Here is a 23,495-nt window from a genome sequence, read left to right on the forward strand (position 1 = left end):
GCACCGATGATAAAAGTTGATAAAAGTTGCGAGTTGCGACAGCGAACCAGCGAACGACATGCGCACTGATGCGATGCGTGCGTTGTGCCGTTTGTTCATGTTTGGATGAATATTAATTTTTTCAATTAATTTTGTTATTATTCTAATTAGAATATGTACAGGATTATAAAAATAATAACTTGTAAAGTGATGATATAAAAATAAAGTGTAAATTGTTTGAGCAAAACAAGAAGCAGTGCTAACTTTAACCAAACTTTCATAGTTTTATTGTGCTTGCTTATTTTGAACCAATTTATGCAATAAATGAACTATTGTTGTTTCATAAAAACAATAAAAAACTTAAGTACATTTGGAATTTTGAAAGGTGTTAACAGGTCACGGTTTTATATTCGTCAAACTCAAGTAGCCAGTATGGGACTGTTAACAGAAGGAAGTCCTCTCTCTTGGGAAGAGACGAAGGCTTTGGCAGAACACGTGCGACAGCACGGAGTCGAACAGTTTATTAATCTCTATAGAAAACTTAGAGATCGCACAGGAGATGTTCTTAAATGGGGAGATGAGGTCAGTCAATAACAACTACTATTATAAAATAGCATTTAGAATGCACTAAACATTCAGATTTTATGTAAAATGTTTGCCTATTCTCTGATCTAGTGGTAAACTATTTTAATGATGTTATTGAACATTATGAAAATATCAATTCTAGCTGAAAAAAGGTTCATCAAATAAATAAGTAGGTACCTAAATAATAATATGAAAAATTCAATTTCATAGTTTTCATGTTGATGAGAATATAAAATTATATACTACACTTTAAAGAGCTTATTAATGAAAATAATATTTTGTATTTTAGGTGGAGTATATTATAGTAAAATTTGATGATGAAAATCGGCGAGCTACAGTTAGCTTAAGGGCAGATGAACTTTTACCTAAGCTACAAGAAAAAGAGCTGGCTGATCCACAAAGTAATATTTTATTGAATTTAAACCTCAGAAGCCTATTTGACTAATTGATTTAAAAAAAATTACATCAATACCCTTATTATAAATGCGAAAGTGTGTTTGTTTGTCCTTCAATCACGTCGCAACGGAGCATGGATTGACGTGATTTTTTGCATGAGTACATAGAGTACTTTTTATCCCGGAAAACCAAAGAGTTCCCACAGGATTGTTATAAACCTAAATCCACGCGGACGAAGTCGCGGGCGTTAGCTAGTACATCATATTTTATGAACAATGAACATGTTTTCATTAAGATCTTTGTTGTGTACTCTCTTACTGCTTTAAAACAAACATATTTTTCTTACAGCTTTTTATAACAAACATTTTATCTATAACAATTATCTACTGAATTGCTTATTAAGCTTCTGAGTAAATTAGAGATCGAATTCAAATGCAGGTGGTCACATAGACAAAGCTATATGATTACTGAGCAATTCAATAAAAATATATAAATGATAATTTTTCTATAGTAGCTTTAGGTATGTATAGGCTGCAACAGGTTGAGATGGCAATCGGGGTATGAGGCAGGGGGACGCCCTGCACACCTGCACATCAGCCGCGCTCAGCCACATCAGGTTAGAGCGGAGGAGCGGGGGGTGCAGGGTGTTCCCTTTCCAATTGCCATTTCAACCTGTCGCATACTCTCTCTATGTGTGCTCTCTGTATGAGCTTTATTGTAATAAGAGTGCTAAGTTGATTGCTGTCATTAAATAAGAATCTAGGAAGGTGCTTATGTTGCCTGATAAAGATTTCAGTACAGTACTAATAAGGCCACCCTTGCACGTTTTGTTTTATACCGTATTTTTTGTTTTTGAGTGTGCAATAAACTGTTCATTCTTAGCTTATAAAACTATAAAGTCAGTTAATCAAAATGTGTCTAATCATCTGTGTTTAAAAACTGCAAAATCATTCATGTACTACACAGTAAATAGTAATGCAAACAATGTGCCATTAATCATTAATGACACATTGTTTGCATGTGTCATTAATCATTAATGACTCATTGTTTGCATGGAATGGAGATAGATTATATCCTGGATAAAAACCTAAATCCACATGGATGCTATAAGGGGTATCGTCTAGTCTTGTATAATTCACAGATGGTGATAGTCATTACGACGATAAGGTAGGTAAGGGACAAGATGGCAAAATAAAGTTTAGGAAAAGTTATGACAAGATGTAGTACTTAAAGTTGAGATTTGATGATTGTTAATTTTATATTTATAATCTCCTTTATTCAAAAATATCTTCATGTTAGCCCATGTCTCTCCAGGATGCAAGCTAATCAGATTGGCAGATGGGCCGTGAAAACGTGACATACAAACCCACTAGCGCATTTATAATAATAGTATGGAATAATATTTTGTTCAGTGTATGTTGTCAAATCTGAAATATCAGTAGGGCGATTACGTAAAACCTGCATCAATCATTATTACAATCTCAATTGTTGTGATTGGCTGAATTTGTGCTTGCGACTAATCAAAGGTGATTGCGATCATAACATTGTAGCTGTCATTCTACTGTAATCGAGCTGCGGCAATTAAAAAGAAACCAAACTACACTACAAACAATTGCTTGCTTATATTTTTTAATTGTTTACTATTTTAACATCTGTAAAAAATAACCTATTGAAATGTCTTAACTTAAATGATTGATTGTTAATAATTATCAAGTAATGAGTATCTTATTTTGTATTGTCTTAACAATACAATGTGAGGTAAGCTTCAACATGAGTGGGAGCACTCAAGTAGTATAATGAGGAAATCTTATGTTTCATGTTGAACAAACACCACATGACATCATACATTGATTTTCCATGAAACTGCTATCAACTAGCAATCGCCGTTAGCTTCGCCACCATGATATCTGGTCTGTTTCTTTCTACTGAGCCAATTTTGATTAAACTTAGCAAGGCATGGAAGTCTGACTAGTTAAATGTTTTTGAACTTTCACATTACTTCTAAAACTTTTAAAAGTTTCCCAATATTCCCTTGTACCATCAAACTAAGTAAATTTGAAGTTACAGGGTTAGTCATGTTTAACTTCTCTAATGTTCTTTCTTGTAAAAAATCAGTTTTGGTGTTTAGCAAAAGTGTTTACTTTTGAATAGCCAAAGCCACTGAATCGAAATGCTTTTCCTGGACTAGAACCTCTGCATATATTGGCACATATTTCAGAAGGGGTTATTATTAATTAAAACTTCATGGTCCATTTCCAGATTTTATATTGATTTTACAAACAATTATCATAACAAATATAATAGCATAGATGCTAGACATTGTTTTCTTTGTAGATGTGAAATCGCTATGGCGTCCAGAATATGGAGCATACATGGTGGAAGGTACTCCAGGAAAGCCATATGGTGGTCTTTTGGCTCACTTCAATATTGTCGAAGCCAATATGCGATATCGCAGAGCTGAAGCTAGTACTCTATTGAAGGATGGAGAAGTTATTATGAGTATAACAAATTTCCCAAGGTAAGTGATACTAATTGAGATAGGTATATCATATATGTTTACATCTAGTCATATAAATCCACTGAAATAAACATACTATAGTCTATACAAGTGTGCTGGAAGAGGTGTGCAATTCAAAATGACAAGCATTTTTTGCTGATTAAAAGCATCCCACTGAGTACCAGTAATTAAAATTAGCACTATGTGTCAGACGTGATCACACTATGTAAGATGTCTCATCAGTCATCACTAGCATTTAGTTCCGAGTACGCTCTCATGACGCTCACTGCATGCTGCTATCAGTGCCAAAATTGCGAAAAACTAAGCAACTTGATTCTTCGAAGAATTAAAAGATCGGCAACCGCAGGTCCAGCGAACTTGTATTAGTAGAGGTCAGTGTATGAACCATACATAAGTTCATAGTCATCTGTTAATTTTGCAAGGTTATTATAAGTATTATTTCTATTTCATAATATTATGTTTTGTGATGCAACCATCATGGCTGTGTAAGCAAGAAGTTTTGGGTTTGTTTCCCGGCTGGATCAATTCAAACCACCCTATCATACCAAATGACTTCATAATATCTATACCTACTATGTAAGTATAGATATTATGAAGTCATTTGGTACATATTAAGGTTATCTTCGAAACTGCAAGTCATGGATCCAGTGGCGCATGATTGTTAGATATATGTATTTAGTAAATGTTTAACATAAACAAATTCAAATTGCTAGTCAAATAAAAATAGCATTAGATACCTAGGTTGGTACATATTTACATGGTAATCCATACTAATATTATAAATGCGAAAGTGTGTCTGTCTGTCTGTCTGTCTGCTAGCCTTTAACGGCCCATGCGTTCAACCGATTTTGACGAAATGTGGTACAGCGATAGCTTGCATCCCGGGGAAGGACATCTTAGATTACTTTTTATCCCGGAAGATCAAATAGTTCTCACGGGATTTTTAAAAACCTAAATCCACGCGGACGAAGTTGCGGGCATCATCTTGTAAATAATATGACTGAAAAGCGTTATTTGTTATTTATATAAAATCCACACATTGAACAAGCAATCTGACCATGGCCACTGATTGATGTTATAATGTCGACCCTGTTACCACTGTGTTTATTATAACTACATTATATTATATAGCTGACCCGCCCCGGCTTCGCTCGGGTGGAGTATTTCGGCCTGGGAGTGTCATTGTGAAGCCGTTGCTTGATACCTAAAATATCAATTCACTATCAGAAATTCTAAAATCCCCACGATTTAGGACTCTAGTACTTTGCAGCATCAGGATTGAAGAGTTAGGATCCGAAGTTCAATGATGTAGCCTTAGTACCTAAATTAATTTTGCATCATCCGCAGTTACTGAAACATTATAGTTTTTTGTTGAATTTAAAAAAATATATTTGCAAATCGGTCCAGAAACCTCGAAAAATCGATGTAGAAAAAAGAACCACCTCCTTTTTGACAGTCGGTTAAAAACCGATGACCTTGAAATATTTACGGAACAATCTTTAAAATATCCCCTTTCTAACAAAAAAAGAATGAATGAAATCGGACTACGCTTTAATGAATTACAACTCAGTATACATTTTAACTTTCATCCCCTCTCCTACGGGATCCATGCTGAATTTCGGGATAAAAAGTATCCTATATTTTTCCTCATAGTATGACCTCAAATCGTACCAAGTTTCATTGGAATCCATTCAGTAGTTTCAGCGTGATGCGCGGCCGTGATACAGACAGACAGACAGACAGACAGACAGACAGACAGACAGATAGACAGACAGACAGACAAAAATGAAAAAAATTACAGTTTTGGGTTCAGTATCGATTATAGAGTGCCCTCGAAAAAAAAATTTCAAAATATCTTCAATGTACAGAATTTGACCTGTTACAGTTTTATTATAAGTATATGAAAAAAATTACAGTTTTGGGTTCAGTATCGATTATAGAGTGCCCTCGAAAAAAAATTTTCAAAATATCTTCAATGTACAGAATTTGACCTGTTACAGTTTTATTATAAGTATATCAAAATATCTTCAATGTACAGAATTTGACCTGTTACAGTTTTATTATAAGTATTGATAGTTATAATAAACACTATAATATTATTATAAGCTAGCTGATGCTCGCGACTTCGTGCTAGTGGTGTCAAATACTGTTAAATGTTCATAATATGCTAAAAACAATTGTTAAAAAAAAATATCGATAAATAAATACGTTATAAATATAACGGTTGAAAAAAAATGAAATTCCCTTCATACTTAAACAGGCTTAGGACTGTCTAGCTACCCATCAGTGCCTACTGCCTAGGCGTATTTAGAAGTTCATTGATTTTATCTTACATTACTTACGTTTTATTTTTTATTTTTTTTAACTTGTTTTTTTTTGTTTTAGGTTTTTTTAATTTAATAGATTTTATTGACATTTAGAATTTTTTTCTACTTTTTTTTGGATTTTTTTTAGCATTTACTTAATAGATTTTATTTACATTTAGAAACATGATTTGGGCCACCTTTGATGTACTGAGGCGAGTCCTTCTATCATTAATGATATAGCCCGCCTTCGAAAATGCCCTCTCACACGGCACCGAACTAACCATTATGTTACACTTGGTTTTGAAAATTTTGTATAGCATTGGATATATTAATTGGTGGGTTTTCCACCACGTCAAAGGGCAAACTTTTCTATTTACTACAGTCTCCTTCAAAAACATGTCTAGCTCCTCTTGAGCTTTGGTTTCCGCCGTCTTTGGAGCAATTGATGATATTATTACTGAATCAATTTGTTTCCATATTCTGTTATTATCGACACCACCATCATTTACTCTATTCACCACCCCGGGATGTAAACCGTTGGGTCATGAAAAGATAGCAGACAGACAGACACACTTTCGCATTTATAATATTATATGTATAATAATATAATATTAGTATAGACTAGATGATGCCCGCGACTTCATCCGCGTGGATTTAGGTTTATAAAAATCCCGTGGGAACTCTTATGATTTTCCGGGACAAAAAGTAGCCTGTCTTTCCCTGGAATGCAAGCTATCTTATGAACGACAAGAATCTTGTCGTTCTGTGTTGTTTATCTCTGTCAGAAATTTCGTCAAAATCGGTTGAACGGATGAGCTGTGAAAGACTAGCAGACAGACAGACAGACACACTTTTGCATTTATAATACTAAATATGGACAAGTATGGATTACCTACTTAAATAAGTATATAAAATCAATTTAAGTTATCTAGGTAGGTACCTACCTAACTTACTATCTCTCACTCTCTCTTGAATTTTGAATTTTAATTCGAACCTCGATAAATTATATAAAAGTTAAAACCTGCCATATATCATGTTATACCTGCTAAAGAAGTAGGTACCTACTTAAACACGAAAAACGAATGCTAACTAATACTCAATACCTACCTACCAACTTTATTTCATAACGAGAGAAGGAATGCCAAAAATCCTTTTTTTTAATAAAGTCATCATCATCAAATTACCGAAATAAAATAAACTAGTAAAAAGTCTACCAACGCGCACTATCGTTAATAATCAAAACATCAACAAATAACAACAAAGTTATTTAACTTATGTATTATTTGTGTATCAAATCAAAACATCAACAAAATTAACAACAAAATTATTTAACTTATTTGATAACACTTTGTATGTATTCGATGGGAACAACAAATCATTTGCTAACTGATATGCTAAATTTATTATCATATCGATGAGGTGGTATTAAACATTAGTTGACTTGCTATTTTTAACCATATTCAATACATCGGTATTTTTAACCGACTACTTGTTGCGGACTCGCGGATATCGCGTGACGTAATCGGTTTCGGTCGCCTTCGGTATGTCTCCAGGGTCTTAACAGATAGAACTAATGTTGTTTAGTATAAAAAATCTCCATTATTTTAGTTTGTGCAATTAGAACTAGATGGCGTTTTATCAAAAAATAAATTACGGTGCGACAAGGCTATCTTGGCGCGTGGCGAAATCGGAACTAACGGTGCCGTCAAGTGTCCCCTTTGTTCTTGTTTGAATATTCTAAGCCTTTGTTCTCCAATAGCGCCCCCCTGTCAATGTCAATCAAGTGGCAAGAGAGCCTTGTCGCACTGTAATCTGGTATCTCTACGACTTCCCATAAAACAAATTAAGAAGAAGAAGAAGATCTCTACGACTCAAAAAGTTTTATTTACTACTAGGTGCTACTAGCCACAGGACACTATTACTCCTATGCTACTAGCTGAAGCCCGCGACTTCATCAGCGTGGAATTAGGTTTTTAAAAACACTGAGGGAATTCTTTAATTTTCCGGGATAAAAAGTAGCCTATTTCACTCTCTAGGTCTATATCTATACCCATAGACTATATGTATAGTCTATAGTATACCCATGCAAAAAATCACGTCAATCCGTTGCACGTTGCGACTTGATTGGAGGACAAACCAACAAACAAACACTCTTTCGCATTTATAATAAGAGTACTATAGCAACCTTGACATCCATGTTTGTGCCACATTTTTGTTTACGCAGTCTTACTGCATCCGTGATCCATCCATTCAAGTGTACTGCTGGGATATTCACTTTTAAAATCATGCTAAATTCAACATAACCTAATACCTATAGAGAAGCAGTACAAAAATCATGTGTAAAGAAAAAAAGAAAATTTAGTTTTAAATAATAAATTACGGGTTTTGTTTTATTACCTCAACTTTTAGTACTGAAAGTACTTCTTTCAATGTATAAAATAATAAATAATGCGGCCGAACTAAGAATAAGACTGAATTTCTGCCATATTGCGACGTGTACCTAAGCGGGATTATAATTTTTGATTCGTATTTTCTTTGAAGTCACTACCTATAAAATATAATAATGAATCAAACCTGCACACGTGTTATACCTGTTATACGTATAGCTATATAGTTGACCTTAAAAACTAGTATCCAAGGCCGGAAAAAATTAAAAATAATTTACATACAATAGTTACTGCAATTAGAAACAGATGGCGCCACTACGAAAGATTAGCTGTCGTCTCTATACCAGTATATATAATGTACTCTGTGTATGTCTCGGCGCGCGCGCGTTTTGCAACTGTGCTGTTCATTCCCCACCCCACTGCACCGCGCGCCCGCTTCGAATTTTAATTTCCTGGAATCTTCGCGCTACCTACCTACCTACTGCAGCTACTTAGAACGTAGGTATGGGACATAATTAGGTATAATATTATGTATTTTTTGATTTATTAATATTTTTTTATTTAAAATTGTTAACTTTTAGTATCGAATGTAATCAACAAACTTTAATATGTGTTAAATTAACAGGTTAATGAATAAATGAATCACCTCTACTTCGTGCGCGTGAATATAGATTTTTAAAGATTTCGTGGGAACTCTTTGATTTCCCAAGTCCAGTTTTTAACTTTAACCATGCAAAAATGACGTTGATCCGCAGTTGCTCCGTTGTGGCGTGATTGAAGGATAAAACAACAAACAAGCACACTTTCGCATTTATAGTAATACTAGAGGATGCCCGCGACTTCGTCCGCGTGGATTTACATAGGTTTTTAAAAATCCCGTGGAAATCGATCCCGCCCTCGGTCTTGGGCCACACAAGACCGTTAGCCCGGCACAAGGAAGGACAGAGTTATATCTTCTCTGTGTTTCACTTGGGCGACTCCTCTCTGGCGCGTCCACGTCGCGGGGGTGGGCATCACGTGAGTTAGTAGGCCGGCTCAGGTGGTGGCGAAGTTCAGAGGGGGACCCAGTACTGCGGGGTATATCGCGGTCCCCTGCCTAGGGTTACAGGTGAAGACCTTAACGGCGGTGTTAGCGGAGATTTAGTTAATCGGAACGGTAGCATTTGGCGGAAGAGGCACGCTCAGTTGCAGAGCGTAAATTGCAACCTGAAACTAGGCAGCAGTAGCTTTCAGTAGGGTTCTGAGGCTGATGACGTGGGGTCAGGTAGGGCTTGGGATCCAGTACTTGCGCAGGCGTAACCCCTTGGGTGTAAACGGCGGCAAGCTGCGATGTTGGAAGGCAACGGGATACCACCGACATTAATTTCCCTAGTTAGTCAGTTCATATGGAAGAAGGAAGTGATGGGTAAAATAGCTGGGAAAAGAGGGGTGGGAAGAAGAAAGAAGTCATGGCTACGTAACATCAGGGAGTGGACTGGCATTAAAACAGTCGGAGAACTATTCCGCCTAGCCATGGACAGGGAGAAGTTTAAAAAACTGACTGCTGACCTTCAGTAATGGAGAGGCACTAGAAGAAGAAGAAGCATCCCGGGGAAGGACATAGGCTATTTTTGATCCCGGAAAATTAAAGAGTTCCCACGGGATTTTTAAAAACCTAAATCCACGCGGACGAAGTCGTGGGCATCATTTAGTTTCATATAAATCGGTTAAACGGATGGGTCTATAAGAATCCCGTGGGAACTCCTTCATTTTCCGGGATAAAAAGTAGCCTATGTCCTCCCCTGGGATGTAAGCTAACTTTGTACCAAATTTCATCAACATTAGCTAAACTGTTGGGCTGTGTAAAGCTAGCTGACAGACAGACAGACACACTTTCTTTCGCATTTATTATATTAGTATGGATTAGTGATTAAAGTTCCACGCCGTGCTGAGACGGTGTTTGTTCGGGCTAATATCAAAAATTGCTGTACGGATTTTCATACGGTTTTCACTAATAGAAAAAGGGGTTATCTAAGAAGATTACAGGACAAAAGGATTAAATATAAAATAGTTTAAGTTAACTTTTCTTTCAGATTAGGTTGTCCTAATTTTACAAGTCCACCCTATACACCTACTCCAGACAAGGGTGTGACAAGGTCACTTTTCTTCCCAGATGAAGGCATATATCCTGGTCACCCTCGTTTCAAAACATTAACATCTAACATCAGGAAGAGAAGAGGTGAAAAAGTGGCCATTAATATTCCAGGTATACAGTTTTATAATTCACACATTTTTCTTAGTTTACATAGGTAATAAGTCAATACAAAAAAAAAGAAATGTAATATAGTGATTAAATTTGCACTTAGTAGGACTACTGATAAAAGTGAAAAATTAAAACTATGAAATAACTGGTTTATTTTTTGGATTCAAATTAAATATTAAAAGTCCATTAAGTATTTGTCAAGTAAAACCTAAAGGTTTAGTTTTTACATCTATTTGCTGATAGTGTGAAAACTAAACTAGTCCGAGCACTATTAATGCATGTGGGTAATGCGACCTTGATGTTTTATCCATCCCAAATCGCCCAACTCGCCTAAAAAAAGTTTTCGCTTGATTAATACTAATGACCGCCAAAGTTTTAAGCACGGATCATTTTTTGAATAAATATTCGATGGTTCCAGTATATCGCGACAAGAACACCAAAATCCCAATAGACGATTGTCACGTACTGGAGCCGGGCGCGGCGCTGCCGGGCGCCGTGTACATGGACGCGATGGGCTTCGGCATGGGCTGCTGCTGCCTGCAGCTCACGTTCCAGGCGTGCTGCATCACGGAGGCTCGCACGCTGTACGACCAACTTGCGCCGCTATGTCCTATCATGGTAGGTAAAGCTATTCTTAGGTATAGCGGCCTTCATCAATAGATGCCTTGGTTGTAGTGTTGTAAGTGTACCAATAAGTGTTAAAAGGTTTATTACACTAGCCGATATTTAGAAGAGGCATGGCAAAGGCTTAGATCCCTGCACTGAAAATCGGCTCCTACACAATCTGAACATGAACGCAGAGAGTGTTGAATGCATCACGGCACATGATCTAAGATCGGGATTTACGCGCTAAATAGCTAGTGAATACCTACCCTAATACATTTAGTTATTTTAATCAATAAACCTTATTTTTAGGGTTCCGTACCTCAAAAGGAAAAACGGAACCCTTATAGGATCACTTTGTTGTCTGTCTGTCTGTCTCTCTGTGTCGGTCTATCAAGAAACCTATTTATCAGTAATACCCTTAAGAAGTACCTATCCCGCGCGTAGACTGAGCTCCCTAACTGCCCTGAGTGTTATTACACTACCCAATTAATTGTAAGTGCGATTAGGTAGCAAGGCTGCCGGGACACTCGTTTGCCGGAATTTGGGTCCCTAACCCTTCCTCCCTTTTTCTTATTACACCTCCCGGTTTTACGGTAGGAGTTTCTCAAAGGTTGAAATCTGCCAATTCGCGGCGATGGGTTGATGATGATGATATTCAATAGTTGGCGTTGTCGGCCGCGTCGCCCATCTACCGCGGCTTCCTGACCGACGTGGACTGTCGCTGGAACGTGATCTCCGCGTCAGTGGACTGCCGCACGCGCGAGGAGCGCGGCCTGGAGCCGCTCCAGGAAAACAAGTTCCGCATACACAAGTCCAGATATGACTCCATTGACTCCTACTTATCGCCTGATCATGAAAAGTAAGAGCATTTAAATTTAGCTTAGCTTTGTGTTCATCGACATAATTGGTATTTTAAACTTTCAAAGTTAGATTAATGTACCAAGTGGGGTATCATTTGAAAGAGCTTTACCTGTACATTCTAAAACAGATTTTTATTTATTTTTGTGCATATAATAGTTTTTGATTTATCGTGCAAAATGTCGAAAAAATACGACTGTAGTACCGAACCCTTGGTACGCGAGTCTGACTCGCAAATGGCCGGTTTTTTAATCAATGACAAACGCATAATATATCTACTGAAATAAAGATATTTTAACATAAGATTATTTTGTTTGAAATTATGTTTCTCCAGTAAATAAGTAATTATTATCTAGAATCTAGATCATGAACACGATGAGATCGAGACGAAATAATAAAGACGTGAAACCAGCACATAAGAGTTAATTTATTACACAATCATGATCATCATACTCGTAGGCTATCATTAGCCATAATTAATAGAATACCCGTATTGGAAACTAGAAAATAAAGTATTAATTGTGAAACGAAATAAAATATTTACAATACAAAATTTGTCCGTAAAACGGCTCTTACTTTACTGCTATTAATACAATAAAGTAGACTTTTCCCTTGGGCTGTAAAAAAAACTTTGCTTTTTTGTTTACAAAGCCGAGCCGAGATATTTATTATAGGTATTTTTATGAGTGGGTCATATGATTCATATTAACTCATACACCGTTGCAATCACTATAAAATGAAACCGGCTAGCGGTCTTAGCGCAGCATCTGATTTTGCTGGACAAATTGAACAAGTGGCCAATTCGGATCTGCGTATTTATCGATATATGCGTTAATTTTTTTTATGCATTACCTCGCATTGGATCGCGCATATATATTTTCCCATTTGTAGGACCTCAAATGTTAGCAGAATTTTCTGTGTCGCAATCGCACGACGACGCCTACAGCGACAGGCATGGTAATGAGATAATATGTTGTAGGTACAACGACATCACAATCGTGCACGACGCGGCGATCTACCGGCGCCTGCGCGAGGGCGGCATCGACCACCCGCTGGCGCTACACGTGGCGCACCTCTTCATACGCGACACCGTCTCGCTGTTCTCCGAGCGCGTGCACCAGGACGATAGCAACGACACGGACCACTTCGAGGTGGGACATCATAATATTATTTTCATACTTGCGATGCGAAATCGCATGGTAAAATTCCACGCACAACGAATCAAGAGAAATTCGCATAGTGGGTGTCGTTGCGCGATGCACTACTGCGTCTGCGCGAATGCGATAGCAATGATACAGAACACTTAAGTATAGGTAATGTTCTCCTGATCTCATTTCGACCAAGGCAGATAATCTCCACGGAAAGAAAACGCAGGAGATGATATAGTGCATAAATGTGTGCACAAGACAAGGTTTATAATAAACTGAAGTAAGTTGATATTGTAAAACATTTTTTACATTTCATAATAAGAAAATAGATGTGTATATGTGTGTGGCCCCTTGTCATTTTGTTCGTGATCTGTCATCTATGCCTACTATCCTACATCAATGGTAGATCATAGGTACGAGTACTTCACAACACGCGGCGCCTGCGCGGTATATAATTATCAATTACCAATTTTGACTGACATTCTAATCGATTAATCTTTTCCAGAACATTCAATCAACAAATTGGCAGACAATGCGGTTCAAGCCGCCGCCACCAAACTCGCCCATCGGTTGGCGCGTAGAATTCCGGCCCTGCGAAGCGCAGCTGACAGATTTCGAGAATGCGGCTTACGTATGCTTCGTTGTCCTTCTGACCCGTGTTATTCTATCCTACAATCTCAACTTCGTTATGCCTATTAGTAAGGTAAGTTATTTTATTACTAGCAGATGCCCGGGTCTTCGTCCGCGTGGATTGAGGTTTTCTTAAATTCCGTGGGACCTCTTTGATTTTTCAGTTGCGACGTGATTGAAGACAAACCAACAAACAAACACACTTTCGCATTTATAATATGGGTAGTGAAATGATATGCCCTTGTCCTGAGTGTGAAAAATCCTGTGTGTAAAAAACTTCACACTCTAGTAACTTGTCTTTATGTGGAGATGTCAAATATATAAATTATAATATAATATATAAATTATAATAATAAATAAATTATCTGTGCATATTTAATTTTAACTAAACTCTTGTTAACTTGCTTGTGTTATCTTGGTTTCGATTGTCTTCATAAACAACGCCAGTTCAGAAAAAAGGCTTTCACTGTACACTGTACAATGTACATACGCTACTTCGAGGCGCTATAAAGGATAAATTTTGACATACTTCGTCAAAGTATATTGTGTCGCATTCACGATTGCGATACACAATAGTCAATCTCAAAAGCGATCATGTTTTTTCTCACATTTTATTTTCTTTTATCCGCCCACTGCATATCGGGCTATTCGGTTTGAAGGTTTGCCAGATATCCGGTATCTGGCCAAACAGATATCTGTTTCATCTCTAGTTTGAATTCTTAAATGATTGGTATATTGTGGTAGGTGGACGAAAACATGCAGCGCGCGCAGTGTCGCGGCGCGGTGCTGTCGCAACGCTTCTGGTGGCGCCGCGACGTGGGCGCGCCGCGCACCGTCGCGCCGGCCGCACCCGCCACCGACGCGCCATCGCCCGACGCCGACCAGTACCTCGAAATGACCGTGAAGGAGATCGTTAATGGAAAGGTACGGACGACTGCGTGTGTATATAAATATAATAGATAATAGTAAAGGCTCAGGCCGACTGCTCGCTTGCAGACGATATTACCAGACGACCTGCACGCTTGAAGCCGATAAGTTCAACTGTAAACGTATGTGTAAACGTGTGTTAAGCTCAGTCATTATAAATGCCCACCAGGAGAAACCATTGGATTATTTATACTTGCACTGTTTCTTCCTATACTCATTTGTCGCAGTTATTGTTTTAAAATCTATAGATTTGCAGTCATGTAGAAGATGCACGAAATTAGATTTACATTATCTTAAACATTATAAAAATTTTAATGTCTCACTCTCTCTCTGTGGGGCAGGAGGGCGTGTTCCCGGGGCTGATCCCGCTGATCGACTCGTACCTGTCGGGCATGGACGTGGACGCGGACACGCACTGCTCGGTGCAGCAGTACCTGAAGCTCATCCAGCGCCGCGCCGCCGGCGACATCCACACCATGGCCACTTGGATGCGGGACTTCGTCACCACGCACCCGGACTATCAGTGAGTGTCGACAACACGTCACGTCAAGTGTAGCTAGTAGGAGGGCCGAGGGCGTCATGATGATGCACATATTGTATGACTAGCGTATGCTCACGACTTGGTCCGCGTGGATAACACAAATTTCGAATCCCTATTTTACCCCCTTAGGGGTTGAATTTCCAAAAATCTTTTCTTAGCGGATTTCTACGTCATAACAGCTATCTGCATCTCACAGCCCGATCCGTCTAGTGGTTTGAGCTGTGCGTTGCTAGATTAGTCAGCTTTTACTTTTATATATTTAGACTAGCTTATACTCGCGACTTCGTCCGCGTGGACTACATAAATTTGTAACCCCCTTTTCACCCTCTTAGGGATTGAATTTTCAAAAATCCTTTCTTAGCGGATGCCTACGTCGTAATAGCTATCTGCATGCCAAATTTCAGCCCGATCCGTCCAGTTTTTAGAGCTGTGCGTTGATAGACCAGTCAGTCGGTCAGTCAGTCATCTTTTCCTTTTATATATTAAGATGTAACATGAGGGCTGCGTGACATGCAGACACGCACGCACGCATGATCGCACCCGCAAATTAGCGCGAATAACGATGAAAAATATTGCAACACGCCACCACACGACTCAAAAAAAATCCTTAGTATTTTGTGCGTTCGACACCCAGGGTGTCGCAAATGTGCTTTTGACCTAATATTGCTCTGTTTTTGCAGGAATGATTCCGTAATTTCAGAGAAGATAAACTATGACCTACTCAAAACCGCACACGGTATTCAGACAGGCGCGATTCACGCGCCCACTCTGTTAGGAAGCAGCATCGTTTCCAAGACCAACGAAGACATTCCGAAAGCGTTAACCAAGATGATGGGCAAAGACTGCCCCTAGCCGCTCCCCGCCCCACACCCAGTGCCTCGTGCTGCTGACTCCTCGGTAACCCGTAGCCGGCCGCACTTTACGCGGTGTTCTAGGGCCCAAGACTTGTTGCGGCAGTTTCAAAAACGATGCGAGACGCGTGTCTTCTAAAATTTTACGGAACAAATTGGACTGTCTCCGCTATGTAAATTACCAAATAAGAAGCAAAATCAAAAAGAGGGCCTTGACTATTTCTGATAATTGTAAATGTGTGGCCGGCCTCGCCGCCTGAGTACCTATTGTTATTAAGACTTGTTACTGTAGTTATGGTTGCCTTAAGTACTTTGTAAAGGTAATTACTTATTGATGTGTATTACACATGTATTACTCAGAGACTAAATTGTCTTTATTTTCTCAAAGTCCGCCAAAATAATATACTCATTTTCTAAACAAAGTCATCTATTCATACAATGGTCTAGCGGTTTTATTATAGAACCACTATGATCTTTTACTCTCTTTTTCTCTTCATTTTAAATGTTTTTGGTACAAATAAAAAATAAATAAAGATGCTGTCCGCGTGGATTTAGGTTTTTAAAAATCCAGTGGGGACCCTTTGATTTCCGGGATGAAAAAATTCGTACCAAATTTCGTTAAAATCGGTTAAATAGACAGACACTCTTTCGCATTTACAAAATTAGTTTATTATACAAAATTATATATATTATTAATTAGAAGATTTAGTGATATCAGCCTGGCTGCATAATATTGACATTAGGCTGGCCGCATAATATCGAAAATTTCCTGCCTGAAAACTCTCTGTAATAGTCAGCAGGGACTACTGCAAAATGTATGAGAAAACAATTTCTGATAATTTATGATAATTTATTATTAATAATATGTATTGTATTATTAATAATTTATTATTAATAATTTATTATTAATTATATGATAATTTATTATAACATTTTCTGATAATTTATTATTTAGCTGGCCTTATACATGATAAATTATAGTTTAGTCTGTGAACAACATGGTGGACACCAATATTCGAAAATTGTACTTTTAACTCTTTTATAAACTATGTAAAGTAAATAATTTATACTTATAAGACACTTGACTGTTCCTACTTTACAATATTTGAATTAATTTATGTTGTAGTAACATAATGCAAACTTCTGCATTGGATATTGAAAGCTTATTTTTATGTTATTGAATATAATACAATAGATATTTTTGCATGCATAGATTATTATTATTTATCTATTCGGAGCAATGACCTTTATCTACTACGCGCTACATGGATCTTTACAAACAGGAATTGCGGCTGCACGTGAATCCTTGAATGTGATCTCACTTAGTGGTAATGAGCGCTCTCCACTGTCAAGATGGTCGGCAAGTTCTGGTGCCTACTTTAATCTTCTTTACATAGTATAAAATAAAGTAGCTTCCCGCTGTCTGTATGTATGAACGCGTAGATTTTTTAAACTACGCAACAGATTTTAATGCGGTTTTCACCAATAGATAGAGTGATTCAAGAGGAAAGTTCATAGGTATAGTTTAAGTTTCAAAAAATTAGAGATCCCTCACTGACACCACATTAGTATCTACAGTGCACCCATGCGAAGCCGGGACGGGTCGCTAGTAATAAATAAAACAAAAAACGGTTCCACCTATGTCCGTATGTCCGTACCGATGTGCCCCAAAACGTTTTTATTCGAAAGTCAATAAAGGAAATATGTTTTAAGACCACTCAAACAATGCATCAGACATATTCTGTTTTTAGCGTAGTAGCACACGCTGGGTATCCGCTAGTCTAAACTAAAATGACAGGTCATACACCTATATTCACAATCATTGTCTCACAGTGCGTCCGAACACAGTGTGGATTCTACCAATCAGATTATTGAAAATTAACGTGATGCATATTCAGCTATTTTATTGGTGGAACCTACACCGTGCGTTTGAGGCTTGAGCGCATTAAGAGCCCTCATATAAGTCCCGCAAATTGCGAATGCGCGTGGTCGCCATTTTAGTGACGTCAGCACTAGACTGAAGTTTCAAGCTGATGGTATATTTTTATTTCGGCTGACGTCAAAATGACGTCATTTCGATGTTAATGAGACATGGTTCCAGAGCAATAGCAGTTATCGTAACTTATACTTACTAATGTTTATGTACTTATACATGTAATCCCTTTTTAAGACCTCTTACGAAAAAGGATAACACTCGATTAGATGTCAGCGATTGTGTTACAACAGAATAATAATTATTATTAGCCACAGTGAAACTAATTTTGACAAGTTTAACACGATTTTGACCCATCTAGTGCGTACTATATAAAGGTCATTGATTTGGAGTTTGAAAGAAGTGATATCTTTCACGTCTAGGACTCAATTTTCTTGGTACATTCCGAATAATTAACAGGTTTTAACGTTACAACAATTTCAAACATTACAGGCTCTGATAGTGTGGGATAAAAGATGAAAAGAACGAATTACGAGATCAGAGACTGAAACAGTACATTTGTAAAATACATCTGTAAAGCGAAGTTTAGATTAGCAACAAAACTTGCAGAAGTTGACTTCCGCAAGTTATTTCTACTGTGTAAACAATCACTTCCGCGAGTTTTGTAACTTGCTGGACTTGCCGCAAGTCACAAATGTACATGTACAATATTGCTCATAGTGTAAACAGTTCTGCAAGTACTTGCGGAATAACTTGCAAGAAGTTCTTGCTAGTCTAAACCTCGCTTTACAATCGTATTTATATATAGTAATTCCAGCATTGAATGTTTTAATGTATTTAGTGGTTGTGATTGGCACGAACGGAATACGAATGTGATTTAGCTGTTTTCTTTACTATTATAACCAATCGTATTAAAAAATATAATGAAAGTATTTTCGAAAAAAATTGACTTGTACATTTTTATTTTAGTATATTGTCATAGTTATTTCTATTTGATTTTATAGCTATCCTTTTCATAATACTCTCGGTGGAAAAGGACAGCACTGGATTTAGACCTGTCAGTTTAATTTAGAGATTGTGTACAACAGAATTAGCCACAATACTTACTGAAGTTGATATTAAAGTATAGCCACTAAAGTGTCGCTAATGGCAAACTACTGTGTTGTGATTTTTCGAAACCATGTTACACACACTTGGCGTGACAATCGAGCAAACGGGAAATAAATACTTATGTGACTTCGATTCACTGATCTCTTACTTATACAAGTACGCTGGACCTGCGGTTGCCGACCTTTTATTTAAAGCAGCTTGATTTTAGCCAGTTTGGCGCTGATAGCAGCAGTGTAGCTCGGAACCAAATGTTAGTGATGATGATGAGTCAACAGGAAGATCATTTGACACGAAGAGTCAATTTTAATTACATCTCTTTCTGTCGTTTCACGGCTTTCACACATTACACACAATAACAGTAACACATCAGTACCCATGTCTGCACCATTAGATAATGCTCGCTGTTACTGAAATTTGTAACCTAACCATATAAGTAGCAGTATATTGTGAAAGATCATAAGCCTCTAACCTAGAATAGTTAAGTTTTCATTTGTTCTAAATAATTAAATTGGTACCTGTTATGTATTGTTATGGTGACTTATTAAAGCTTTATTTTTACTTAATCATCATTCGTGTAGTGAGTAGTGTTTCACTTTTAGGTATTATATAGAAGTTTGGGGGAATAGGCGTAAAAAGTAAATTGGGGTTACTATGATTATGTAATGGATAGAAATAGAGAAACTATCGTGATAATAAAAGAGGCTCTGTCGCTTTAGGGGCATGACACATGATTGATATTTATTTAGATCACGATCCATGATCCACATAAGTGCCAGCGCAGCGCATAGAGGAAGTAGAACATTACCTATTTTTAAAACAACTTAAACTCTATTTTATGTACGTTGATATTGGTATACTTACTGAAATGAAAATACAGGAGACTCGAAGGACTTGCGGGGCCAGCCACCCGCCGCCGCCTTTATCCCGCACGAGGTTTTGCCTGCGAGTTCATCTGCGGTGCATATATAAAATCTATAACCTGTTACTTTCTAGATAAAGTAGCTTTATAATGGTGAAAGAATTAATTTTAGTCAGTTCAGTAATTTCAGGACTAATCGATTACAAACAAACAAATCTTTTCCTTTTTATAATATTAATAAATAATAGAACCTAGGTATATACTAAATAAAGGTTAGTTTAAGTTATCGATATTAAACTCCGCGCCTCCACTCAACTTTCAGGTGTGCGTTGCGCTTTGATGTGAGAATTGAGATGAATATCATACGCCAATAATACGATGAAGCAAAAGTTCACGATCCTGGATCGCGATGCAAAATTCCTGATAAATATTGGACGTGTTTAAAAACAAGTCTGTCGTCTTTACATAATGAAACTGTATGAATTCATAGATAATAAAAATGAAGCACTTATTTCGTGTTAGTTATTAAGAAAGTTATAAAAATAGCTTTAATTTTATCGTTAAATTATTATTAATTTGGTTCTTAACTATGTTGAAATACGCACTGTTATTTAAGTATTTTATGAAGACATTTATTTCAATTTGTTTTGAGTGTAAAAATGACATAGTTTGTTTCCATAAAATAAAATAAAATAGTGATTTTTAGTAACTTCGATTCACACTTGTTATAGTGCGTGTTATCGTGGTGTGATAATATTATATAAGCAGAAATTGTGCATTATAAATTTTTAACCCAGAATATGCGTGTATTTTTTTAAATCTTGCACTTTTATTATACTCTACGGTAAATATATCGTTATCTATTTTATTTACTTGTTACCGATAATAATATGATGGATTACTTTATTAATAACGCACACACAATAAAACTATTTTAATGTTCACGAGTTTTAATTTATTTATCATACAACTACAAACAAAATATAATCAGAATTTATCGACAAGTTGCAATATATGCTGCTGCTCCTGTTGGCGCCACTCCTCGCTGCCAGCGTCTCCCAGGTTGCCTGCGTACTCTGGCGACAAAAAAAAAACAATAAATAAAAACCATTACTCAGTACCAGCCGGGTTCCGATATGTATTATTTGCCCGATCTGCGGAGTGACTCAATGCCCACCACTAAATAATAGCCACAGATCTCATTTGACATTTATTTTTAATCCATCCATCCATTGAAGGTTTTCTACAAAAAATATTTTAATTTCACTCAATGAAGCAGCAATGTCGAACCAACCAATATCAAATGAGCTTGGTGGCTATTGGTATACTAAGTTAGCGTATCAGACCGCATATCACCGTATCATTCGTCATAACGTATTAAGTTTCGTATCTCATTAGACTCCTTAGTCCATTCAGTTTACTCCGTATCAATCATATCATCAACTCTCGATCAAATGGTATCTGGTATCTCCTTGACAAAAACGCGTAAGTCCCATTTGTTCTACAGAACTTGACATCATCGAACAATACGAGACAATTTTATCCTAATTTGTTCCATAGCATAAAATAGATTTTTCTTTCTTTAATTGTTCTAACTAAATTAATATCTATAGAAGTGCTATTTCAAATAAATATCGTATTCTCTAAAGCTGACCAAATAAGTACGACAAAGGACATCAAGTTTCAACTCAAAAAAATTTTTGTTCAGAGACCTGTCTTGAGGTATGTACCTCTTAAATAGAGGTTGTTGGATTGATAATTGGTTTTAAGTTACAAAATTCCCCGAATTAATTTCAAATGCCAACAAATGATTATTTTACCTCTCATGACGTGTCGAATAATCTTCAAAGAACCGCCTCTCAGCGATAGCACTCGTTGCACGCGTTGCTTTATCGCGGCCGGCCCCGCCGTGCATACCTGCCAAAATACTCCTAATCCTTAGTCAAAGTCAAATAATTTATTCAAAATCAGTACTCTTATTTATAAATGTGAAGTGTTTGTTTGTTGGTTTGTCTTTCAATCACTTCGCAGCGGTGCAACGGATTGACATGATTTTTTTCATGGGTATAGATAAAGATCTGGAGAGTGACATAGGCTACTTTTCATCCCGGAAAATAAAAGAGTTCCCACGGCATTTAAAAAAAACCTAATTCCACGCGGACGAAGTCGCGGGCATCAGCTAGTAGTTAATAAATTACAATTTTTTGATGGTCGGTTGTTGGATTTGTAAAATGATATATATAGTGGTGATAATTTTTACGCGAAATTAAAACTAAAGCTACAATACTTATCATAATATTTTATTTAAATAAAATGAGTTTTTATGATGAGCAGATTTTTCAATCGCTGAATCAATGACCCATGGCCAGTTCATTATTGAGCACGGGTTTCCTTTCAGAATGAGAAGGCTTTGGTCATAGTCACACAGGCCAAACAGATTGGCAGACTTCACAAAACTTTGTGATGAGGTCACAAGCATGCAGTTTTCCTCACGATGTTTTCCTTCGCCGTTAAACAAAGAGATATTAATTGCTTAAAACGCGCATTATATCGTTGAATAATATGAACTAACTGAAGAATAAAAACATTTTGAGTGTTTATTTTGAAAATCTGTCAAAAGTAAAATATTTTCTTGAGTTAAAGTTAACCCGCAACTTCCATACCTCCAAAATAATCCTATCGATGAGTTGCAGAGTAAACAGACCGCCGGATAACCTTTTCAAATATTGTGCTTCGTCATCCAAGTCCTCACCTTCCGCCTGAAAAAATGTTCAAATGTTAATCGGAATAAGTAATAAGGATATCGGTTTCAATGTTAAGTGATTTACTTGCTGTCTGTTGAGGAGTTCCGTCCTCCATCGTGAAAAAATTAACCATTAAATGAGACAGAAAAATTACCAATCAATAACCTCCTCCCAAGCTAATCGGTCAAAATAACAATTCCCAAATATTAATTTTAAAGGCATGACTGAAAATGATTCAATTTAGGTAAATTCATAAATTAAAATACTTACCTCCATCTCTTTTTCAGTGCGATCAACTTTGTCCATATATTTAAAGTGCAATTCTAAGAGTCTGTCGACTTTCTCCAGGTCATTTTCCGTGAACTTCGCCAGCAGCCTCTGTCTCTGACTTCCTTGACAGTTGCGCAGCATTGATGAAATGATAGAAACGACGTGCTCTGAAAAGGATTTGTTGATCGATGCTGACAATAACGACGAAACTAACTTTGCTTTTCTTAACCTTATTCTTTCTACAGTGTAGAATAGTGGTAAAAGCTAATCGCACATTAAAACTGATCCGAGATGCACGCTGCCAATTCAGTTATGTTTTAACTGAAGGATGTCTACAATTGGAAGCATATTGGAAGTAAGTTTCTTGAAATCTTGTTCTGCTTATATCGCGAATAAGACTCTCTGAGACTCGTTTTTATATCGTCAATTCATCTTGCAGCTTGTCTCGTAATGTGCGCTTGGCTTAATTTTTTTTTTCGTTTACAGACCGACTCTATCGCCAAGTAATTTTTTACTGATGAATTTGAAGTTTTGTGAGCTTTTATTTAGGAAATTCGTAAAATCTATTCCTCAGTTCAGTTTTGCGAAAATAGGAAAATCAGACC

General features: G+C 37.0%; 2 protein-coding genes across 2 annotated transcripts in view; one reads left to right on the top strand and one right to left on the bottom strand.

Moving 5' to 3' along the window:
* Gclc (glutamate--cysteine ligase) lies at positions 1 to 20,818 on the top strand. The gene is made up of 11 exons (XM_034968040.2): positions 1 to 561; positions 854 to 965; positions 3,295 to 3,478; positions 10,244 to 10,416; positions 10,832 to 11,031; positions 11,682 to 11,878; positions 12,857 to 13,028; positions 13,531 to 13,728; positions 14,400 to 14,579; positions 14,924 to 15,105; positions 15,804 to 20,818. Exons 1-11 carry the CDS (start codon positions 304 to 306, stop codon positions 15,973 to 15,975), a joined length of 2,028 nt encoding a protein of 675 aa, XP_034823931.1. The 5' UTR covers positions 1 to 303; the 3' UTR covers positions 15,976 to 20,818.
* The window catches only part of LOC117996856 (beta-catenin-like protein 1), a 7,744-nt gene continuing 5,057 nt past the window's right edge, over positions 20,809 to 23,495 (bottom strand). Inside the window, exons 10-13 of the mRNA XM_034984993.2 lie at positions 22,891 to 23,057; positions 22,540 to 22,635; positions 21,697 to 21,793; positions 20,809 to 20,952 (exon numbers count right to left, since the gene is read on the bottom strand). Coding sequence (XP_034840884.1) covers positions 20,864 to 20,952; positions 21,697 to 21,793; positions 22,540 to 22,635; positions 22,891 to 23,057 — 449 coding nt within the window. The 3' untranslated portion in view covers positions 20,809 to 20,863. The remainder of the gene's footprint in view (positions 20,953 to 21,696; positions 21,794 to 22,539; positions 22,636 to 22,890; positions 23,058 to 23,495) is intronic.

Source organism: Maniola hyperantus, chromosome 4 (genome assembly GCF_902806685.2).
Source record: "Maniola hyperantus chromosome 4, iAphHyp1.2, whole genome shotgun sequence".
Lineage (NCBI taxonomy): Eukaryota > Metazoa > Arthropoda > Insecta > Lepidoptera > Nymphalidae > Maniola > Maniola hyperantus.

Bases quoted from the DNA above. Each gene is read 5' to 3' on its own strand.
- Gclc (XM_034968040.2), top strand. From the start codon at position 304: ATGAACTATTGTTGTTTCATAAAAACAATAAAAAACTTAAGTACATTT. The intron at 562-853 runs GTCAGTCAATAA...TTTGTATTTTAG, and splicing joins TTCTTAAATGGGGAGATGAG to GTGGAGTATATTATAGTAAA. The intron at 11,879-12,856 runs GTAAGAGCATTT...AATATGTTGTAG, and splicing joins TTATCGCCTGATCATGAAAA to GTACAACGACATCACAATCG.